Source organism: Typopeltis vanoorti, chromosome 13 (genome assembly GCF_054136105.1).
Source record: "Typopeltis vanoorti isolate ZY-2024b chromosome 13, IOZ_Tvanoo_1.0, whole genome shotgun sequence".
NCBI classification, from domain to species: domain Eukaryota; kingdom Metazoa; phylum Arthropoda; class Arachnida; order Uropygi; family Thelyphonidae; genus Typopeltis; species Typopeltis vanoorti.
The window spans coordinates 16691198-16708389 of record NC_143561.1 but is presented as its reverse complement, the minus strand read 5'-3'; the positions used below and the strand labels follow the sequence as shown (position 1 = coordinate 16708389).

The 17192-nt window shown below is 38.4% G+C and overlaps 1 protein-coding gene across 2 annotated transcripts in view; it reads right to left on the bottom strand.

The window, feature by feature from the left end:
- LOC150099954 (uncharacterized) overlaps window positions 1-17192 on the bottom strand; it is a 257685-nt gene that overhangs the window by 20886 nt on the left and 219607 nt on the right. For both annotated transcript variants that reach the window (XM_090402731.1, XM_090402732.1), the window contains one exon: window positions 6158-6237. In XM_090402731.1, the coding sequence (XP_090258857.1) occupies window positions 6158-6237 (80 nt within the window). The remainder of the gene's footprint in view (window positions 1-6157; window positions 6238-17192) is intronic.

Below are 17192 nucleotides of genomic sequence, written 5' to 3'. Positions count from 1 at the left end.
ATTAGTGCTATGAGTGAGCTAAGGATTATCTAATCTAGGAACCCTGCTCTAGAGATCAAAGTTTTTTGAACCACTTCAGGCACATTAACCAAGATGTGTCTCATACTGGGTGATTGAATCATCTAAAACTGTTGCAAAACAGGTGAAATTCTTCAAAACCCTCCAATTCCCATGCATTCAACTTGTATAAAAAATAAAGGAAAATATTTGTGCAGAAATTTATTTATTTTTTTAAAGCATACAAAGTGATAATAAATTTAGTTTAATCCTTTATCCAAGTGTGAGCAAACAAAGTTTGCGCCTGAAAGTATCTTCAGGACTGGGGTAAGGTGGTACAACACCAGGAACTCCTTGCAAAGGTGGAGGAAGCTACCAACACTCCTATCTCAGTATCTCCCATAATGCAAAACACATATCTCCTTGCGGATATGTCGATATGCATATAAGGGAAGGGCCTCAGACTAGTTTCGACCTTTGTTGAGGTCTCTTCAGTGGGAGCCAGGCCCAAGTGGAGATACCAGGCAGAAGCATTAGCAGGTCATTTCTACCTATAGGAGTTGCCTTAAACTAAATTTATTATACTCTAACCAAGTGAAAAATAAACTTTCAACATCTTTCTCTAAATCCAGAGTAATTTATTAAAAAAGGGTGGCACACCATTTGGCAACTCCCATAGGAGGGCCAAACAGTAAGCGAACCACAAACAACGGAATCAGAAGACTTTCCAGCCCTCCAACCGCCAGCTATCGCAATGACTACATTAGGAAATCAGTCAATAACTGGGAGGAATGCAGAAGGGAAAATTAGGAAGAAAAAGAAACGGAACACTAAGAAATCTTACACCATTGAATCGGAAGGCAACAATAACAGCACAGAAACAGAGGAAATGGAAATCAATACCAGTACAACAAAACGACCCATCACGCCGGAAGAAGGAGAAATGAAACGAATTAAACAGGACACTGAAAGCCAAACAGAAGCCTCAAGTTCAGATGAGGAAGGAAATGAGATAATAATGCGAAACAACACAGAAAATGAGGAAGAAACCTCATCAGAAGAAGAAGATAGAGAGCAAAGAAACAATCCAGAAACTAAGGAAGGAACAGACTTTGTTAAAAGCAATACTCCAAATGGCTCTGTCATTTTGAAGAACTTTAAGGGATCTCTTAAAATGGCAGAAAAACTATTTCAGATACTGACCACAAAAGGAGAGCCAACTTTCTTGTTCTTTAAGAGGAGCAATAGACTCATATGGGGAGAACTCTATGTAAAAGATATAACCAAGGTTGAACCCCATCAACTGGACAGTCTCCTGGACTTAACAGAGGAAGAAAAACAACACTTATGCAACACATTGAAGTCACTGACACGAGTAGATTTGGAAAAGAGATACCCATGAATAATGAAGGAATTCGAAAAAAGAACTTTACCAGTAGATACAAACACCGGTTCTTCTCACCCCATTACAAAACCGGTAAAAGGAAAAGAACCCCCTATATGAAAATTTGAATGTAACAAAACGAATCCTATTCTATCTTAGGGATAAACCCAAGATAAGTAACAAAGTCCACACAGCTCTACAGGAAAAAGGAGACGCTGCTTTGCAATGTGAAGGTGAGCTAGAGAGTCTTAGAATAGGGCTCAAGTTTGGGAATGTCATTTACCACTGAGCAAAATGGAATGAAAGCTTGAAGAGAATATGGAAACTAAACGAAGAGTCAGTACACGTACTCACAGTGATGAAAAACGTGGTAAAAGACTATGAGGTAGCGATAAAAAATAGCAGGGCAAATATGATATGAAAAAAAAAAAAAGCCCCTTCTAAGTTTCTTGGTTCTGTATGTTCACGCTTAATCTCCATAGGAGGGGGCAAAGCTGAGAACCCGAGCGGCGAAGGCTTACAGCGAGGCGGTGCAGCTCCTTGCGGGCTGCACCACTCGGGCCAGGCTCTTCCACCGTTCTTGCAGTACTTTTCTGTTAATTCACCGACTTTTGCTGTTCTGTTTATGCATGTTCTAGCTCCTTTCTTGTTTTTGTTTATGTGTGTCTTAGTTCTTTTGCTTTTCAGTTTATGTGCGTCTTAGCTCTTTTGCTTTTCAATTTATGTGTGTCTTAGTTCTTTTGCTTTTCAATTTATGTGTCCTGCATTTGTTTTTCACTTCTTTCATCGGCCAGACATCTGAAGAGGTGGCTGGCCAGGGAATGTGGAAGAGAACAGATGGAGGGAGATAATGTCGGAGATCTGTTTGGGGCTGGCATTTAAGTCAGGCCAAGTAGATCGACTGAGGCCTCTTTTAACTATCTACTACTATCCACTATCTTTCTCCTCCTCTCTCACTATCAAGCTGACTCTCAGCACAACTTTTTTGACTCTAAAGAGGCCAATGATGAAGAGATATGACCTCCCATTCTACCTCAATAAAGGTCGAAACTAGTCTGGGTTGTGGCCCTTCTCTTAATGCATAACATTAGACATATCCGCAAGGAGATGTGTTTTGCATTATGGGAGATACTGAGATAGGAGTGTTGGTATCTTGCTCCACCTTTGCAAGGAGTGCCCTGGTGTTGTACCACCTTACCCCAGTCCTGAAGATACTTTCAGGTGCAAACTTTGTTTGCTCACACTTGGATAAAGGATTAAACTAAATTTATTATACTCTAACCAAGTGAAAAATAAAGTTTCATACAAAGTGATAACTATGTATACTCCAGCAACAAGAAACTAAAGCTCATGTGTAAAACAAGTTATCCTACAAAAATAAAACATATTTACATTATTAAGAAAAATGTTAAAATAATACACTGAGTTAGCTTTGCATTAGGAACACCCACCTAATAATGTGTTGTTCCACCTCTCTGTGCAATCATGGCTTGCACACACCTAGGAACTGATTCCACAAGGTGTCAAACATCCTTCAGCCTCCATGCATTACTCAACCCATTACTGCTGCAGCAGCTCCATCAGTTCACATTCATTCTGTGGAAGAGGTCTTTAGTTCTCACGTCCTGTTCAAGCATCTACCACATCAGAGAAGGATTTTTTGGGGGGAGGGGGGAACAAGACAATGTGGTGAATTCGTTGTAGTGTTACTCGAACCACTCAGTAGTTGTACGAGCCTGATGACAAGGTGCATTGTCCTGTTGAGAGATGGCACTGTGGTCAGTGTAAACCTCCTGCAGACATGGATGCAGATGGTCGGCTAACACGTCCCTGTAGCATTCATCATTCAGTGTTTGTGGGATGAAAACCAACAGACCTAAGGCATGTCAGCTCCCCAGACTATAACACTGCCCCCACTGACCTGTTGAATGCCAACTGTGCAACTAGGGGATAGTGAGCTTCATGTGGTTTACGTCAAATGCAAACCCAGCCATCAGCATGGTGCAGCAGGAAATGGGACTCACCACTCCAGACAATCCATCATCTGTCAAGGGTCCACTGCTGATGTTCCTTGGCCTATGCAAGCCATTATCATGGGCACTCTTGTTGGTTTTTGAACTGTGGAACACCAGGTGAAGCAGATATGGCATGTGCATATGGAAATGGGGCTAACTACCCCACTGTTGTACTGGTGGGTGAGCTGTGTTACTGTTGCATGTCATTGCTGAGATAATAGTCATGACATCCAATGCTCACCTCTAGGCTCAACGACGCATGGCTGACTAATGTTAGCCCTTCTGCTGGTTTGCAGGACTGGATTAACTATGAACAGACATCCAGATGTCTGTTCATAGTTAATCCAGTCCTGGTACATCCTTGATACAGTAGTACGAGAGCAACCAACAAGTGCAGCTGTTTCTGAAATACTGGCGCCTGCCCCCTGGGGGCGAATTATCTGCCTGCAGTCAAATCAAATTGGCTTACATTGCCACGTTTCCCCATTATGGAAAATTCTGATTATGTGCAGAGAACAGGTATGCCCATTTATAGTAGCTGCACATGACTCTGATATCATGTGGTACTTCGTTATCACACCGAACATATAAATGGGGGGTGGGCTGTTCCTAATACAAAGCTAACTCAGTGTAAGGTGAAATGGAATTAAATTCTTTCTCTCTCATCGATATTTATATTCAGTTCTTGTAAGTCTAAAATGCAATCCTGAAGAAAGCCTAATAAAAAGGCCACTTCCACTTCTTGGCCTGTGGAAGTTACCAACAAACTAAAACCTTTTAACTCTAGACCCCCCCCGAATATATGGACTTCCAAAAATACATAAACAAAAAAATGTGCCATTATGTCCCATAGTGGATGGCATTGATCCCCCCCGCATACAAATTAGCCAAAGCACTCGCACACTATACTGGCAACACACCATCACACATAAAAATTCAGCCCACTTCAAAGCAGTATAGAAAACCTCTCGCTCCAACATAATGGTTTTCACGTCTCCTCCCTATTCACAAATATCCCACTCAAGGAAAGCTTAGAGCTCAACCAAGCCAATTTCCTCCCGATATCTCAGCCCTATTTCAGTTCACAATGAACTCAGACTGTTTCGTTTCGCAAGGAAAATTCTACAAACAGACAGAGGGGACAGCCATGGGTTCACCACTCTCCGCCTTCCCTGACCAACTTCTTTATGGAGACTTTTTAAGAGAAAGCCTTAAACTCAGCCTCGCAAAAACCCACTGTTTGGCTTTGCTAAACAGTGGGTTTTTTGCTAAACAGCTGTGTTTGCTATTTGTGGCCAAATAGCGAACACAGCTCAGATACACTCCACTCCTTCTTAACACACTTAAACAACCAACATCCCAGAATCCAGTTTGCCTTGGAAAAAGAGGAAAACAACAGTCTTCCTTTCCTAGAACTCTAATCGCTTGCCAGCCTGATGGATCCTTGGTTTTCTCTGTTTACAAAAAACCCACCCATACATTCACCAGCAATCCCACTACCATTCCTCATAACAATATGGGGTTATAAAAACACTATATAACAAAGCAAAATTAATCTGTTTAGATGACAATGCCCTAACCACTGAATTAAACCACATCCTTAACACTTTCTTAGCCAATGGCTACAACCCCCCAAAAAAATATTAAAACCAGTTAACCACAACCCCCTTCATAACAAAGATTACAGTAAATCTATCACATTCCCTATATCTGGGGCACCTGTGAAAAGTTAACCAAAATCTTAAAAAAAATATGACCTGACTTCTTGTTACAAACCATATAAAAAAAAAAAAAATTGGCATCCCTTATCCGCTCCACCAAAGACCAACCACTTCCCCTAGACCTAGCTGGGGTGTACCAGGTCCCTTGCAGCTGTAAACTGTCCTACTTTGGCCAAACAGGGCAGGATTTCAGAACAAATGTCAGAAGACAGGTCAGGATTTCGGAACTCAAAGGACTACATCTGGTTTCACCAGTACAGCCACTCTGGGTTTGCAGACATGCTCTGGATACCTGCCACAGAAGAACGTTGGAAGAAAGCCACGTGAACACCACAGCAAATTTAAATATGAAAGATTGTTTATGGAATCAGCCTCAGTTCTAAAAAAACTTTCCAAACCTCAACAAATTTGGGTGAATGAGACTTCCCCAAATTTGGGAAGATTGCATCTTGAGAACTTCAGCCCAACAGTCAAGACTACCCAATATAGTCCGCTAAGAGTCACCTTTAGGACTCTAGGAACAGACTCCTAAAGGTGCCTAAAAAAGTTCTGCCTCATTTGCTTTTTTTTTTTTGTAGTGCCTGCGTGCACGTGTCATAGTTGTATGTTCCCATGAAGATGGCAATGTGACATTGCCGAAATATAGGAGGTATTTATTAAACAGTCTTTTAATTAATATTCCAGTATATGTTATAAATTCCTTAAAAATTTAATAGTCGTGTTACCAATGTATAAGCCTGTCTAAAAGAATTATTCAAAGTTAACAGCAAAAAGTTCTTTAAAGTTATGTGTTACTGCAACCAGTAACACACTACTTTATATGGTTTTATATAAATATTTATATACTTAATATGGTTGTAAAAGGTCAACAGTAAGCTATGCTAAAGTTATACACATTGTTATACTATGTAGGAAAAACATTTTTGTTATGGCAAAAGAATATTTTAGAGACAATTGGGACATTTTAGAGACATTTTTGTACAATACAAAATTTATGTCTAGCAGAAAACGATTTTTTTAATATTAAAACTCTTGAAGACCTCATGAAAAACAGAAGCACCCTTTTCTCCATGTGGAAGGCACTGTAACTCTAACAATTTAGTTACTGGAAACATCATAACTGAAAGAAAAAAAAAAATCTCAATTTATAGTTGATTAATAATTATAATTTATAATTATGCATATTAGCTATATCATATTTATTACTGATTATGAGCATGACAGTGAATTATACTACTCAGAACTGGGAACATTATTATAACATTCATCAAATGACTTTACAGTTAGAAATTATATTAACAATAAATCACGCACAGAAATATTTCTTTAAAAATAGGTGCTACAAGATATTAATATTACAGGAAGTTGTAGCCAACAAATTCCGTACATGTTATTCATTAAATTCTGATATCTGAAACAAATTTTGTAGCCCCTGTATTTTTACATTAATACAGAATAGTAAAGATGGGACCAGTGTTGCTCAGTGTAAGTGGCATGTACCTGCCACAGTGCTAGATCACCTGAAGAGAGAGAGAGAGAATCATAAGTTCAGTTCTAGTCGCCAACTAGAGAAATTTTTACTAAGCCTTTTTTCGACCAGTTCCTGAGTTAGTCAATTTCTGGCACGGGCAAGTGGGTTTTTTCTCCAAGAAACTCTGTTTTTTTATAGTGAGATGGTGGTACTTGTCAGTCGCTTCTCTTCACCAGGCACCATATATAATTGGTGATGGTCTTGGGCCAGCTATCTCTGATTGGCTACAGCTAGAGATTGAACTGCCCAGTTATAGGCACCAGGGTTTCTTCGTGATGGGGAAGAGGTGGAGAGGATCCAAAGGCGAGTGACTAAAATGATAAGTCTATGGAATGAACCATATGAGAACAGGTTGAAGATTTGTGAGTTGCAGAAACTAGTTATTATTATTATTATTGTTCCGGGCAACTCCAAGGAGTCGACAGACTCATCGAGGGAGGCCCTAACATCATGAAAAGAACAACTATTCGACATTCACACAGTATCTATCATATCTTGCCTTGAACTCATTCATGGTCGTAGCACCCACAACAGACTCTGGAAGCTTATTCCACTCATTCACTACTCTCCAAGTAAAAAACCTAGCTCTAACACCCTTGTTAACCACGCTCTTGCCCAGCTTCCATTCATGGCCCCTAGTCCTCCCACCACCAGTCATATTTTCAAAAATATCTTCTGGATCAATCTTATAGAAACCCTTCAGTAATTTGAATGTCTCGATCATATCACCCCTCCTTCGCCTATCGACCAATTTCTGCAACCCACAAATCTTCAACCTATTCCCATAAGGTTCATTCCACAGACCTGCTATCATCTTGGTCACTCGTCTCTGGATCCTCTCCACTTCCTCCCCATCACGAAGAAACCCTGGTGCCCATAACTGGGCACAGTAGTCCAGATGGGGTCTTATCAACGCTCGATACAGAAGAACAACAACTTGCTTGTCTCTGCATGTTAAAGTATTTTTCAGAAGCCAAGTGATTTGGTGAGCTTTTTTTAGTCACTTTTGCAATGTACCCCCCCCAAACTTCAATTCCCTATCCACCAACACTCCCAAATCCCTGGCCTCATCAATCTCCTGGAGTACGGTTCCACCAATGCGATATACTGCTGCTATTCTTTTCACCCCAAAGTGCATAACCTTACACTTTGGCACATTAAATTGACATCCATTTTTCCTAGCCCAGTCCTCCAAACTATCCAAATCATCCTGTAAAATTTTGACATCCTGTGCACTCATAATTGCTCTACCCAACGTTGCATCATCAGCAAACAAGTGAACACTTCCTCTCAAATCCTTTCCTATATCATTGATGAACAAATTGAAAAGCAGTGGTCCAAGAACAGAGCCCTGTGGCACTCCGCTAGTCACAAGCCGTCTTTTAGACTCCACTTCTGAATAAACCACTCTCTGGTATCTCTCCTTCAACCACCCTCCTATCCATCTCACCAACCCTATATCTCTCCCCATCTGCTCCAGTTTACTGATTAGGGTTCTATGTGGTATCCTATCAAAACCTTGGCAAGGTCCAGTAGTATTACTGTAAACCCATTACCCCTATCCAGTTCAGCCATCACTGTGTTATAAAACGTGAGCAAGTTACTGAGCATGATCTACTCTTCACAAAACCATGTTGTCCCCCATACAATATCCGATTTTCATCTATCCAATCCTGTATTCTTTTCTTGACTAATTTCTCTAAGACCTTGGCAATGATTCCTGATATGCTAATCGGTCGGTAATTTACAACAGCAGTCTTGGAACCTCCTTTATGCAATGGAACTATTTTCCCCTCTTTCCACCCCCTCGGGACTAACCCAGACCCAAGACTCAAACAAAATGGTCAAGGGTACTGACAATTCTTTAGCTGCTTCTCGTACAACACGAGCTGGTATACCATCTAATCCCACAGATGTATTAACATTGAGGTTATGCAATAGACTACTCACTTCCACTTCATTCACCACAATTCCCGTATAATCTACTGGTACATTCGTTTCTGCAATGTCACCACCTGGATGATATATTCTTGCAAAGTGCTCACTCAGTAAATCAACTATATCAACTGATTCAGTTACCTCCTTACCATCGGCATTCTTTAAAATCATTCTGCTATGTACATTTTTCCTTTTACTTGCTACATATCTAAAAAACTGTTTAGGATTCTCTTTAGCCTGCATGGCCAATGTTCTTTCGTAATCCTTTTTTGCTTTTCTTACCACACTCGTTACCCTTCTGGCCTGCGCTTTATACCGTTCGTGTGCCTGCCGGTCACCTTTCTCCTTAAATTCCCTCCATAGTTGTTTCTTTTTTTGCAGCTCAAGCTTAATGGTGTTATTCATCCATTTAATCCCTAGTTGATTTATTATTTGGACTCTAGGTATACAGCCAGCCATTGCTTCATGCAAACACTTCTTAACTACCTCCCATGCACTATCGACTTCTAGTCCTTGCAGTTGTACATGCCATGGCACTGAACCAATCAAACTCCTAAGCTTGTCATACTTTCCAGCCCGATAATTCCACATGTACCGTGTCTTAATTGAAAATTCTACACCTTTAGCCACCTCCCAAGTCAAGACCCTATGATAACTCTCACCAATTGGTGGCAATGTGGTCATATTTGTTACAGCCAAATCTTCAGATGTAATTACTAGGTCAAGCACTCTCTGACCCCTAGTATTTTCCATTACATGCTGTCGCAGATAGTTATCCCTTAATAACTGCATAAAATCCAATTCCTTCCTCCCGTGTGTCCTCTCCTCACTCCAATCAATGCGACCATAGTTGAAATCTCCCATAATAATCACCCTCCTTCCCCTCATTTCTTCTATTTGGCTTGTGCATACTGTCACCACCATCTTTTCTATCATCTGGTCTATAGCAGCACCCAATTGTATATTTAGTTCTGCTAGCCACAATTTCACACCAAATGGCCTCAAATGTGCTCTTTTCTCTATCCTGCAATTCAACTTCTATTCTCCTTGGCTGCAGCTCATCAGCTATCATCAACAATACTCCTCCCCCCATTTTATTCTCCCTGTCATTCCTGAACACACTATACCCATCACATTCAATCCCACCAGCTATATCATCTACAGTCAGCCATGTTTCACTAATAACAATAACCTGTGGTCTGGAAGTGCCAACCATGGCCAAAAACTCTTCCGTCTTGTTCCTAATACTCCTAGCATTAGTGTACATGAATTTAAGACCCCTATTAGCCCCAACCCTACCTTGATGCCTTATATTAACTATCCCACTCTGATTTGTTGTCCTTATTTGCTCGGGCATATTATATTCGTTCTTACATTCAACTGCTTCCCTAAGGACTGTATATCTACTCCCCCCCTTAATAAATCTAGTTTCCCTGAATTTGCACATCCACCACATTCAGCAACACTTTCTCAAGTCTTCTTACACCGTAACCATTCAAATGCAAGCCATCCATTTTATATAGATCCTTTCGCCCATCGAACTCGCTCCAGACGTCCACAAATTCCACACCACTCGTCATACATAACCCACACATAAAGTCATTCGCAATTATGGCCCTCCTTTTAAACATTTCACTGTCATACCGTGGCAAAAGACTAATCATTCTAACTCTCTCACTCTTTTCTTTTGCTACCTCAAACAATTCATTCAGGTCTTCTATCATTTCCATTTTGTCTCCTTTCAAATCATTCGTACCTGCCACAACAATCATTTCTTTCACCCTTTCCTTTTGCTCTCTAATAGACTCAGTTACATCCTTTATAGTCACACCAGTTGGTACGATTTTGTCAAATCCTCTACTATCACACCTCGTACTAACAAGTCTCCATACAGCACTCTATCCTTCATTTTGTTCATGTTCACACTCATATGTCTATTTTTCCTGTCATACTTTTTATTATTGGCTGGTTCATTCAGTCGACTTTTGCTCATACGCTCTAGCTGCTGTTTTGCCCTTTGTATCGCACCATTCAACAACGCGATCTCACTCATTGTGTCTATCTCATCTTTTTTATTCTCAGTAAAACCATTCATACTATCATTCACACTTTCACAATTCTCTGGTACAATCCCGCCGTTTCTTGTCATATCCCTATTTTCTTCATTCGGAAGTTTGACAAAAATATCACACTCATGATCCGAAATACTCTTCAACTTCTCATTCTCCCCACATTTTCTACACACATTCACTCCTTTATTATCATCTAACCACACTCCGACCGCACTCCGCAAAGCGTACATTTCGCAGGTAGTACACTGAATCATCTCTTTTATACTACCGTTCTTTGATAAAGATGGCGAACCATCATTACTGGCCGCCATTTTCCTTCGTACTGGAGCCATACTTACTTGCAACGTATTTTATCAAATTATAACACACCAAAAACACACAAAAAGATGCACTAAGAGACGCAAGGCAAACAAAACTACGCAGTATTAAATAAATTTATCAACGATAACTGAAAATCATACTAATCTTATCCGGAGCTTTTACGAACACTACACACTACGAATCCCTCTAGCGGGCGACAGCCCCAATAAAATATGTTATAAAGACACACAAAATACTCTAAAAACACAAAAATCGTTCTAATATACTATAAAACCAATTTTCTAAGGAAAAACACACACAAAAAACTCCAAAAATCACCAATTTTACACGAGCGCTAAATTACACCGACCACGCACCATAATAGTTGATAGGCAGAAAAGGGGAGATATGATTGAGACATTCAAATTGCTAAAGGGATTCTATAGGATTAATTCAGAGGATATTTTTGAGATCAGGACATGGTGGGAGAACTAGGGGACACCTATGGAAGCTGGGCAAGAGTGTGGTTAGCAGGGGCGTTAGGGCTGGGTTCTTTACTTTTAGAGTCGTAAATGAGTGGAATAAGCTGCCAGTCTGTTGTGGGGCCTATGACGGTGAGTGAGTTCAAGGGAAGGTATGATAGATACTGTGAGAATGTCATATAGTTGTGTGGACATGATGTTTAGGGCCTCCCTCGATGAGTTTAAGGACTCCCTGGAGTCGCCCGAAATAATAATAATAATTAACACCATATCATTTGCTATCTATCCCAATTATCAATCACTGTGTCTTACATGCTTTATAACCTTTGATTTAAATTTAAAGTGTGTTGATCTTTTAACTCGAGTTTCCTTATTTAGTATTGAGATAAATTGAATGCTTGAATTTCTTTAGTGTATTTTGCTTTGATATTCCAATAAACATGATTTATTTGCCTATACCTGAGTCATGCCTGATTCTGATTCCAAATTACCACTTATAAAAATAGAACCTCTTTTGGTGGGAAGGAATTAGAAAGTGTATATAATCATAGATTAAGGTCACGACTGCAGTCTGAATCTATACAGCCTCATTAAAGTAATAGTGTAAGAACACCTCAGAATCTAGTACTGTCTCCCTGAGTAAGGATCTTTTCTGCTATAGGATACTGGCTAAGGCAGCATAATATAAATTTGTCAGTATCTGAAGAGGAAACAATCCTAGATGTAAGTATATTAGGCCCGATATCTGAAGAAGTAAAATAGCGAGTGAAAGGTAAAAAGGGAAGATATAAAAATAAGAAAAACGACATAACAGAGTTATTTCAAGTAGATATTGTTGAAATTGCCCCAAGGCATAATATAATAATGTTGGCTATATCTTTCTTGGAGGAATTCAGTATGTGACAATTTGGTGTGCAGTGAAAGGTGAAGATTTACTGAAGGAAAGCAAAATTGGTGAACAGATATGTGGAAATGTTTTGAAAGTGAGTGCTAGTTGTGTGGAAAGTATAAAACACTTGATACTGGAGTAGAGAATAATACTGATAAGTCAGGAAAATTTATCAATATGTTAAAATTGCAATAGTGGAAGGTCAGGAGAACAAAAGGGTCTCGTGAAAGAAGTAGTGCAGTTATACGGAGAACAAGATGCTTGGTAAGAACAAGAACATATGACTAAATGAGAGATGGAGAGCAAGGAGCAATTTATGGTGATTTTGTGATGAGTAATTAATGAGTATAACTAAATTTTGTTTGCCTAGTTCAAAAATCAATAATATTAGCAAAGTTGTCAAGATACAAAAAAGGTAAAAAATATTGTACGAGAGGATATGAATACTATCAGAAGAAGACAAAAAGAAGAGTGAGAGAGTAAAGATGTAAGTCTGCTACCAGGCTATGATGCTCTACAATCCCAACCTTGTCTGCCAAATTTCAAAACCTTGCACTTTGCAACATTAAACTGATAGCTCTACTCATTTGCTCACTCACATAGTCTATTCAAATCCAGTCTGCTCTTCTCATAGCTCTTCCCAATTTTGTATCATTAGCAAACAGCTACACACATCTCCAGTTAAGCAGTCCCAATGTCATTAACATACAAGTTAAACAATAATGGCCCCAAAACAGATCCCTGTAGCACTCCTAGAGACCTTCCTTTTCTGGGAATCTACTCCTTCATACAAAACCTGCTAATAATGGCCCAGACAGCCAATCAGCTATAAAACTTACAAGTTTGTTATCTAAGTCCATCTTTTCAATTTAGGTAGTAGCTTGTCATGTGGCAGTCTATCAAACGCCTTTGAAAAATCCAAGTGGAAGGTCAGGAGAACAAAAGGGCCTCATGAAAGAAGTACTGCATTTATATGGAGACCAAGATGCTTGGTAAGAAACAAGAGCATATGACTAAATGACTTAAAAAAATTAGTCAAGACACTAAACTAGCTACATACAAAACATGTTCAACATACAACAAGGTGTAAAACTACACCACCGTATATTATTATTATTATTATTACAGTTATCTCCATGGAGCCAGTAGACTCATCACAAGAGACCCAAACTATCAAAACAATATTTGTCATATCTCTTCTTGAATTCATTCAAGAAGAGATATGACATTCATATCTCACCTTTATCGAGTGAATTTGTCACCTTGTTGTAATATGTAAGCAGATTGCCGATCATGACCTCCTCCTCCTAACTGATTCCATTACAGTTCCAGTCGTTCCAACTCATCCTACATATTCACAAACTGCACTTCTTTCTCTTCACACATCTCCACTAACATTTCATTCAAGATCTTTGATCTCTGCTGTCTTTCCCTCTTCTCAATAATCTCCTAATACCCAATCTCACCTTCTCCCTATGCCCAACAAAATCATCCAGTCCCACCACAACTACTAACTCTCTCACATACTTACTTCTCATATCCAGTGCCTCAATCACTCTGTTCATTATACAACCTGGAAAGCATACTTTGTGCACTCTTTAATCCACGTTTTATGAACGAATCTCCATATGGTGATATTTCTTGAGCCATTCGCTACTTCGTTCTCTCCATCACAATCTTTCATTTTATTCTTTTGCACTCTTCTGTTTGTATCCACCATATGTCAAACTTCATTCTGTACATTAGCCACATAATTATTAAATTCTCTGTAAGGAATGAGTTTCCAATTAAGTTGGTTTTTCATAAGTGAGTGAAAAACCGACTTAATTGGAAATTTTGTTGGTTTGAAACTCTGGAAAAACTTTGAAACTCTAGTCAAGATTTATGTGTCAATGTTTTCTCCATATCTATGTTTTTTTTCACAGAATTCTCTAGCCCATCCAACATAACAAATGCTGCGAAGACAAAAGATTTTGTATAGGTTGAGGTTGTTCTGGTGATCTAAAAAACCATGGAAGACTTCGTTATGGAGCATGAGACTGCTTATTCAAGATGCCATTGATAGCTTTGATGTTGTAACCATTTTTTGTAACCTAAGAAATTGAAAAGAAGAGTGTGCAAGAAAGTTTTACAATGAATAGAAACAAACATCATTCAGGAAAAAATGAGAGTTTGAAAACAGGAACAAAATTTTGGAGATTCAGTGGAGACCATGATGAAAACTGATCGATTCAGCCAGGACAGCATGTGGTGAGTTTGTATGCATGGACAGAAATATCAACTCCAGGGCAGACTCAGTAAGTTAAAGAGATAGTGAAGGAAAAGAAGAATGCATAATGAAAGTTCTTGAAATACAGAGAAAAATGTAAGAAATCAAAACAAGGTGTAAAACTAGCTAAATTAAGTCATGAGAATACTTTGGTAAGAACATAAATAATATCAGGAAAGTGGCAAAATATTCTTGAGATTAATGCTTAGAAATGTACGGAAAAAGTATTGTAAAAGGAATCAAATATGATAAAGGTGACATGAAAACTGAAGACAAAAAATGTTCTAGATATTAGAGTAATTACTTTGAAAGATTGCTATATGAAACGAGCAAAAACCATGGTGGTTAAAACACTCAAGGAAGGCAATCAGCAATACATATCAGTACCCAAGTAGAAAAAGCCATCAGCTGCCTTTACATATTTCAATCAGAAATGCTCAAATAGGAAGGAATAAAAGTTTTACAGTAACTACATTGAATAATTCAGAAGGCCTAGTCAGAGAATTCCATCTATAAAAAAGAGAACTAAAACTGAATGTAAGAATAATAGAGGAATGTCCTTACTCGAGTCCTGGTAAGATTTATGCAAGTAAACTTGAGAAATGGCCAAGAAAAATTGTGAAAAGGAAGCTTGGAATAGAAAGCTGGGTTCAGGCCAAATAGAAGTTGACAAGATCGTATTTTCATTTTCATTATCATCAATTCCTACCATGTACCATCAAGGGAATGTACAGGATATGATAGTACTACATGAAAAATTTACATCATTACTAACTTCCTATCTACAATTTTCCTCCAAATCAGTCTGTTACTTGTCAAGACTCCAACATTATCAGATCTTATATTTCTATCATCTAAGGCACTTTGTACTGTATCAATCCACCTATATCTTGGTTTTTCTCTGAGTCGTTTTCCTGCCAACCTGGCAGAGAACACTTGTTTTGCTAATCTTTCCTTGCCCATTCTGTTTAAGTGACCATACCACCTGAGATTAGCTCCTAATGCAGTCCTGGATGCTGACAATGTCAAGTTCTTTCCTAATATCCTCATTTTTAATATGATATTGCCATTGATGCCATCTGTTCATGCCTATAATCTTTCTCAGGACTCTCATATCTGCGGTCTCTAGTCTTTGGTTAAGTGTTTTACTTCTGACCCAGCTCTCAGATCCATAATTTAAAACTGGTATGAATACTGTCTTGTGTACAGCTAATTTAGTGTTCCGACTAATTTCTTTCTTATTCCATATGAATTTATTCAATTGACTTCCTACCATATCAGCTTTATTGATTCTGTTGTCTATTTCTATATTTAATTTACTATCTTCACTAAAAATCATGCCTAAGTAGCTGAAATGTTTTACTTGTTCCACAGGTTCTCCATTCACAACAGAGTTGACATTTTCAATGATTCTGCCTATTTTCATTGTCTTTGTCTTTTTATTGCTGACCTTCATACCATATCTATTACAACAGCTATTCAATTTAGTCAGAGAATCTTGCAGACTTGTAGCGGATTTATTTAGAAGTATAACATCATCCGCATAAAGCAAAGAGCTGACATTAACATCTCCAATTTTGATATCAGGTTTAATACCACATTCCTTCATAATGTGATCGATATAGATAATGAATAACAGAAGGGATAATGTACATCCTTGTCTCACACCAGATTTAACATTAAACCATCTTCCTGTACTTCCTTCAATTCTAACTGCTGACTCACAACTCAAATAAAGACTAAGTATTGCTTGATATAATGCCCCATTGACACCATATAACTGCAGCGTATTGAATAGCTTCTCTCTTGGCACCTTGTCATATGCCTTTTCCAAATCGACAAAACTTAAATACAGATCTTTGTTATATTCCGATGATTTCTCCACTATTTGTTGTAAAGTGAAGAGCTGATCCTGGCAGCCTCTATTTGACCTGAATCCAGCTTGTTCTTCACCAAGTTTTTCTTCCACAATTCTTCTCAACTGTTTCTCAAGTATACTTGCATATTTCTTACCAGCAACACTCAGTAGGGAAATACCTCTGTAATTCTCATATTCAGTTTTCTTTCCCTTTTTATAAATGGGTACTATGAGAGCTCTACTCCAATCATCGGGAATTCATCCCTCTGTCCAGGCATTCTGAACTATGCATTGCAGCCACTGTAAGACTTTTATACCACCATACTTCAGCATTTCTGGTCGGAAATCATTTACTTCTACTGCCTTTCCACATTTCAAGCCTTTGATGGCTTTTTCTACTTCAGGTATGGACACTGCTGCGCATTGGGTAGGAGGTTCCTTTGTGCAAAACGTTTTTCAGTGCCCCCATAAAATAAGTTTCCATGAAAAATTTTTGCAAAAAAATTTTACTTTGTTAAAAGTACATAACAGTTTATACGCATACATAGAAATAAATTTTATTTAACAGTAGTAGAACATTGTAATTACTGAAATTCATTAATAAGGAATTTTTAGTAATGAAAATTTTCAAAAATGTTTATTCCTTAATATATAAATACAACAGAAAAAAAAAAAAAAATATATATATATATATATATAAATAAACGAAAATTACTTTTATTTTAATGTAAAAAGA